The sequence below is a fragment of the Acanthisitta chloris genome, unplaced genomic scaffold (genome assembly GCF_000695815.1).
Source record: "Acanthisitta chloris isolate BGI_N310 unplaced genomic scaffold, ASM69581v1 scaffold32927, whole genome shotgun sequence".
Lineage (NCBI taxonomy): Eukaryota > Metazoa > Chordata > Aves > Passeriformes > Acanthisittidae > Acanthisitta > Acanthisitta chloris.
In genome coordinates, this window is record NW_008684779.1 from 1 (window position 1) to 7,742 (window position 7,742).

General features: G+C 47.7%; 1 protein-coding gene across 1 annotated transcript; it reads right to left on the minus strand.

Moving 5' to 3' along the window:
- Positions 1-2,709: 2,709 nt before the first annotated feature.
- LOC103806759 (actin-related protein 2/3 complex subunit 1A-like) lies at positions 2,710-7,160 on the minus strand (the record flags this gene model as incomplete). Its single annotated transcript, XM_009079466.1, has 5 exons — positions 2,710-3,090; positions 4,176-4,266; positions 5,234-5,427; positions 5,748-5,823; positions 6,948-7,160. Coding segments are annotated over 5 exons (613 nt in total), but the record flags the coding sequence as incomplete, so codon positions are not given.
- Between the last annotated feature and the right edge of the window lie 582 nt (positions 7,161-7,742).

The window sequence follows — 7,742 nt, forward strand, 5'->3', positions numbered from 1 at the left end:
TGCGGGCCCGGCCGCGCAGGGATGCTCCGCAGCTCCCACCGGGCAAGGATGAGATGGGAGAGAGGGGGAAGGATCCCCGTCCTCGCCCTCTGGCAGCGGGAGTGCTGCTCACCCCCTGCCCCCCGATGGATTCCGGGGGGACACCCTGCCTGCCGCGGCTGGCTCGCAGCAGGGAACAGCCGTGCCTGGAGCCCACCCGGGGCGAGACACGTCGGCATCGCCTCCCACGGCCCGGGAGACTCGCAGGACCCTGCGGAGCAGGGTTACTGTTACCCAGGGTATCTGTTACCCTGAGCAGCAGCTGCTGCTGGTTCCTGCGTCCCGCGGAGCCCAGGCTGGCTGCACTCACCGTGCCTGCACCCTCACCCATCCTTCTGGTTTTTTCCCTTCTGCTTCAGAGCAACTAATTTGTAGCCCATTTCTGGCCAGGCAGGGTAACTCCCAGGGGCTCAGCTCCTCCTGGAAGTTCTGGGAAGGAGAAATGAGCTCCCTGGCTGCAAGTTGGCTGCAGTCAGGCACGGAGGGATGTGCTCATGCATCCCCTCCCTGAGCAGGGGGATGCACTCAGCCTTTCCCTCCCCAAATAGGGGGGGATGAACTTAGCTTTTCCCTCCCTGAGTAAGAGGATGCACTCACCCCTTCCCTTCTCAAGTCAAGGGGTGCACTCACCCCTTCCCTCCCTGAGTGGGGGGATTAGGGTTGGTCTCCATGATCTTTAAGGTCTCTTCCAACCTGGTTGATTCTATGCACTCACCCCTTCCCTCTCCAGCTGGGGGAATGCACTCACCCATCCCTGCCTGTGTGACACTGCAGCAGGACAGCGACGCGCTGGGGTTCAGTGCAGGGAGGGCAGGGTCTCTTCTCAGCCATAGGACATGGATATGCTAACCTGGTGTTTGCTGAGCTGCAGAATCAATCCCCACGTGAGGGCTCAGCTGTAGGTAAGGGCTCTGTGGGTGCACAGAGCAGGCAGCTCATCTCTCCTGGTCCTCATCCGTTAGCTGTGCTTCCCTCAGTGGGTGTTGCATTGATCCCAGCAGACACACGTGGGATCCAGTGATGTCCCTGGAGGGTGGTGGGTCTCTGTGGTGCTGGTCAGGAGTGATCTCCACAGTGGGAGAAGCCCCACTGGGAAGCAGTGAGCTGCCTCAGCCCCCGGCAGCAGTTTGCCCATTGCAGTGCCCAGCCATGCCCCAGCCTCAAGGCAGTGAAACAGAATCAGCTCCTACAACAGCTCCCACATGGCAGAAAACTCTGGCTTTGGGAAGTTTATCCCACTCTGCCTCTGTGTTTTCTCTATCCCTCCTTTGATTCTGAGCAGCTCTGTCTCTGCTTTTCATCAGGAAGGTCCAGGCATCCAAGCACTGCCTCCTGCACCATGACCAGCATCTGTGTGGGATGGGAGGACACAGGACAGACCATCCCTCAGCTCACCTTTGCACATCAGATCCCTCCCAGGAAGGGATGGGAATGAAGGGTAGGTCACTTCTAACTTCTGCAGTAGGAATTGGGGTGTTATTAAGAGGAGAGGAGAGTGTGACCCCAGCACTGCACCTGGGGACAATTCAGCTCTGTGATGGAGAAGAGCAGTTTGTCACTTTGTGAGCTGATCTAGCACCCTCCACTTTCAGCCACCCCAAGCTAAGAAACAAGCAGGGTACAAAGCAACTCTGGTTCCAGAGGAAGTGGTAAATTTAGTCCTTGGGGTTTTTTTAAGACACTTCCGCATTTTCAACAGAAATGACAGTCTTAAACCCTGTGAAGCAATGCTGTGAGCCACCTCAGCCCCTCAGAGCACAGCCAGCCCTCAGTCTCCACACAGCCAGAGAGGAGGAAATTGACCCTGTGGGTAAAATAAGTTATGTGTAAATGCCTCTGTGAGCTCCCAAGGCTCAGAGCTGAAGGTACCTGGAGATAAAGGATCTGCACAGAAGCCAGAGCACACTGACACCTCTGGGAAGTGCTTCAAGTCATTACAAACACAGGATTTTATAGGCTGAGTGCTCAGCTCTAACGGGACACATTTAGGCTGGAAACGAACTCCAAGATACTGAGTCCAACCTTTGACTGATCTCCACCCTGTCAGCTAGAGCAGAGCACTAAGGGCCATGTCCAGTCATTTCCTGAACACCTCCAGGGATGGTGACTCCACTCCCAGGCCTGTGTAGCTCCACAGACTTACGAAGTGATCTGTCTTTTAATTTGTCTTCCCAACACGTGGCTCAGCACATTTTTCCCTCCCTTTCCACACTCAGCCTTCCCCAGGCACTGCAGTGTGGGCAGGTTTTGTACCAATCCCAAAAGGTAACTACAAATGATTCTGGTCATTCTGTTTTGGAAAACTGTGGCCCACTGAGCAGACAATAAGAAAAGACATTCAGGCTAATTTGCTGTTGTTCCTGGATTAAATGCAAGGCAGACAAAGTTAAGAGTAGTAGGATAAAGTCGTTTATCCTCCAAAATCATCACCTCAAAGGAACAATTCCCCTGCATGAAGCTCATCTGATTCTTCACATCCAGATCATCAGAACTTCAGGTCTTCATCTGTCAACTTTGAGAAACTTTCAGTCAAGATGAACTTTGCCTGTTTTAAGGCCATAAAATCTCATTGCAGGGTTTTCCCTCTCTCTCTCCCCCAATTAACATCCCTTTAACAATTCCCTTAACATCCCTTTTGTACTCCCTGATAATGAGCATCAAAACAAAGCATCAGTTTTTCTCTTTTTTATTATTATTATTTCTAGCAGACAATTTACATAAAATTCCCCTTTTAAGTTAGTGATTCATAACTTCCTGCAATAAACTACTTAAGGAGCAGCTTTGGTAGAGAATGGAATGAAACAACCAACCGGAAAAAAATAAAAGAACAATCACAGCTGATTTTGAAACCAACACAATTCACCAAATTTAGATTCAAAAGAAAATCTGCCAAGCTGTATTTTCTCAGTGTTTCCAAATATTCCACCTTCCTCCTCCCTTTTCAGGTTTGTGCAGGTGTGGGAGCTGCATTCTGTCAAGCAGTTTGTCCTGCTAGATCAGGGAAATCCATCTCTACATGATTCGTAGACCTTGAATGGAGGACTCTAAGGTCTTGAAAGAGAGAAATATCTTAATCACAATCTGCTGCAGTAACTTGTGTTAAATAATTCAGTGCAAATGCTAAGAAAAACCAAGTAAAAACCTCAAATGCTTGAGATTAGACTCATATTCACGGATCACAGACTGGTTTGGGTTGGAAAGACCTTATAGTTCTTTTCATTCCACCCCCTGCCCTAGGCAGGGACACCTTCCACTAGACCAGGTTGCTCCAAGTCCCATCCAACCTGGCCTTGAACACTTCCAGGGATGGGGCAGCCACAGCTTCTCTGGACAACCTGTGCCTGTGTCTCACCACCCTCACAGGGAAGAGTTTTTTCCTAAAGTAAGGAATTTCTTCCTAACTGAAGAGCCACAGACCACAACAGTCACTCATTCCCAGCTCAGGCATGTACAGACCAGGGATACAGACCTGAATCTGCACTAAAGCAGCTTACAGACCACCCCAATTTCTTGCCTGGCTCTTGTCTCCTCCAGAACTGTCTGGCACCTCAGAACACAGACAAATTAATTCTTTTCCTAAATCAGATCCCAAGAGTTTGAGAAGACCAGCAGAGACCTCTGATGGCCAGGCCTCAGCAAAGCAAGCACAGGCATTACTCACTCCTTTTGGATTTTCAATATTGGATTTTCCAGCTGTTTGAGGCAACTTCTTACTACTTTGGTTAATTCTGAGAGGGCAGGACCATGTCCTGCAACAGGACAGTGAGCAGAGTCCCCAAGCATGGGAAAGGAACAGGCAGCAGGCTGTGTCCTACCAGTGAACATTCCAGCCCGACTGTGGCTGAGGTTGGAGAAGGACAGAATTAGTGGGATTCCTCCAGGGACATTAATTCCATTAAAAAATTAAGTCTGTATTAGCACCATCTGTTAACCAAAGTGCATCTGCACTTGTGCTGATTCTTGGATCTGTTTTTCTTATTGGAGTCCATGAACAGTCTTGAACATTCCAGTCCAGATTTCCTACTGCTAATGAAACCTGTCTTGGGGCTAAGCCTCAGGAGTTGATGCTAGAGGACAAAAAAAACCCATAACTGCACCTAGTTCCCATCAACACAGTAGTAAAAGCATGTTTGTACCTTGAAATCCCAGATGGTCATTGCTCCATCGATGCCGGTGGTGCAGAACTTCCGACAATCCCGTTTGTCTATCTCATAAATAGACACTTGGCTGCAAACAGAGAGTGAGAGCTCTAACACCATTCCAGGGAGCCAGAAAGCTAGGAAATTTGGGTTAAATTCTACTCCTACTCTCTCAGAGGGAGACACGAGTGTACCAGAGCTTACACTAGATTTTTGGTAAAATGCCTCAGAAAAATACGCAGAGAAAAGGATGTTGGAAGCTCTTTTCTGGCTTGGTGGCTGCAGCCTAAATGTTTTCCTTGACTAAAGACAAACTGCTGCAGACATGGCAGCATCCTCTGGGATCACATTCCTTCTTAAATGCAAAGACATTTCACTTGATTAACCTGAATCAATCCATCTGATCAACAGAATCATGGAATGGTTTGGGTGGGAAGGGACCTTAGAGCTCATCCAGTCCCACCCCCTGCCATGGGCAGGGACACTTTCCACTAGCCCAGGTTGCTCCAAGCCCCATCCAGCCTGGCCTGGAACACTTCCAGGGATGGAGCAGCCACAGCTTCTCTGGGTAACTTGTGCTAGTGCCTCAGCACCCTCACAGGAAAGAATTTTTCCCCTATATATATCCTACATTTCCCCTCTTTCAGCTGGAAAGGAGTAATGCATAACAAATAAACACACATGGCAATAGCATCTGAAACAGGCAGTCGGGATGTGAATTCCCATTTCAGGAGGACTTTCCTGACTACATTTTGCACAGTCCTACCAGCCTCTTGTGAACTTTCCACATATTTGATAAGATAAGCTGTGCTCAGGTTACAGAGCTCATGAACCATGAACAACAGCTCTGCATGACACCATGGCAATGATTAACTTATCCAGCATCCATGTGAGTCCCAGAAATAGGCAGGGAAAGACTGCAAGGAATAGGAGATACCAGCTCAACCCTTCTGGAACAGCAAATCTGAGCTCTCACGGGTTTGCAGAACATCCTGGGAAACCCAAGGGACATGGCGAGCATTCCCTCCCCTCACCCTGGCAGGCAGGACACTCACGTTATACTGTTTTGGTGCAGTGTCTCCAGGGTCGTGTTACGATCTTCCGTAGTGGCTCTTTTATCCATGTTCCGGAAGCGTTCCATGGCGGAAATATTGCGCTGGATGCTCTGTTTTGGAATGTCTAGTTTGGAAACGAAGGTCAGCAGGCCACGGTCATCACAGTTAAAGAGCATAGGGCAGCAATCATGGCCCTGCAACCAAACACATGGAAACACGTCAGGAATCACCACCTCATCACCAAACGCATGGAAATACGTCAGGAATCACAACTTCATCACCACCAAACACATGGAAACACATCAGGAATCACAATCTCATTGTCACCAAACACATGAAAACACATCAGGAATCACAACTTCATCAGCACTTCAATTTTCTGCTGTTAAAGTGATGCAAAATGCAAGGACTGACACTGTGGCAGAGTTTGTTTATTCCTAGCTCTGCGAAATGTGGTGTTTCTGCCCCTCCCAAACACGACAACACTCTACAAGGAGAAAATGAAGAGACTTACAGCTGCCACCACACTGTTCTCGGAGACAAAGGACACACTCAGGAGTGGGAGGAACTCTGTTTTCAGCTGAGAAACCCTGAATACAAGAACAGCTGTTAGAGGAATTCTCATTTTTGGCTCTAACGAAAAATAGAGACCATTCCCACACAAGCAAAAGAAGTCAGAGTAGCTCAGGTGTTCCATGGTGACACCAGGAGGTTCTAATTAAGTTTTAACCTAATGAAAGTGTCCTGGAAAATCTATAACAAAATGAAGTATTCCAGGTAAAAGACTGAAGTTACCAATACTGAGTGTAAACAGCAGGAAGAGTTTAAAAGGAATATCCCCAAAAATGTTCAAATTGATGTAGATACTAATTTAATTTGCATATAAAAAACATTTGAAGTTTTTATGCTTGACATCTTTGCAGGAGGAAAATGCCTTGATGTTCCATTAAGTCAAGGTTTGTGATTCAATAATGAATGAGAAAATAATCCTGAAGCACTCTACACTAGATGATATCCCTGCCAGGTACTTCCACTGCTGCAGCCATCAGAGCTGTAATTGCAAACGATTCCCAGCAATGCCTGGATGGTCCATCAGAGACCTCTGCTACCAAAACATATGGAGAATCTCTTTCTTCGTGGTTGGAAAGCCACGGGCACTGCAAAGTTATGCACATCAGGAGGAGGAGCAGGAGGAGGAATTGTTAACAACACATTTTGTCAGATTAGAAGGTGCAAATTGAAACTGTGTGTGTCTGAAGGACAGTGGTTGGACTTAGTATTTCATGAAATGAACAGTTTATTTTCCAGATCCTGGTTGGGGACAGGGTCCTAGCTAAGGAGTGAGCATGTTTCTGGACTCTCTTGAGTCCATTTGCAAGGAAATACTGTTTCCCCAATCACTGGAGTAGAACATAGTTTTTCCAAATGCTTTTTTCCCCCTAAAGGATATGGGCTATGCCCTCCCCGAGGAATTCTTATAAAGAATTTAAAGGATATGATCTAAAATCCAAAGAATCAACCTTTATAAACCTCAAAGAGACTCCTGGAATCGACAGTAAAACCACCAAAACAGGCAACAGCAGTCACAGCTCTCACTGCTGCAAGCACAATGAGATAAGGATTCCACACAGAATCCTGGAATCCTTATGGCTGGGAAAGACCTTTGAGATCATCAAGTCCAACAGGCAATGGCTGACAGCAAGGGGATACTTACATCATGTTTTTGGAGGCATCAGCAACCGAGACAGTGCTGTCGTGGCTGACCCAGGCGAGGCGGTTGCCGCTGGCGGAGAAGCTGACGCTGTGCACCCACCCCCCACTCCCTGCACCCCCAAACTCTGACATCAGCTGCCCAAAAGGCATCTTGGAGCCCCAGGGGGTACTGGCTGGGTTTTCATCCACTTCCTTAATGTAAGCAGAAAACACCCTGCAAAGAAAAGATTGCAGCATGAACAAAGAGAGAACAAACCTGCTGGGAGCTTTGGATGGATGCATTGGGAGCAGAGAGATAAATCCTGATTCTCCCCAAATAAATTATGGTATCTTTAAACAAGTCTGGAAGCTTCAGGGTGCAGAGAGGAAGCAACAGCACAAAGGGTGTAATGCACACAGGTTCTTGGAGCCCTCTCCTTTTTTTCCAGAAGATGGCACAAAAATACACGTTGTCAGTGCATCTTCCACCGTGCCAAGATTTCCCTTTCATCCTCTGCAGTGCTAACAGCTCTCCAGAGCCAATCCCTCAGTTAGAGAACACCCAGGAATGGCACTGTATAATTAGAAGCTAATACAAACACCTACCAAATTACCCACTTTTTAAGAACATTCACTTTTTAGCAGGATTTCAAAGAAGGAAAGCTGATGTTCCAGTGCCAGCAAAGGGGCTGAGCCACCTCCTTCCTGCTCGTTACTGCACAAACGCCTTGAGAACCTGAAATCCCACAGTGTTTTCATAGGGGTTTTTTTTCCCAGCACTACAATTTTCAAGATATGTTTAAATAGAAACCCTCCC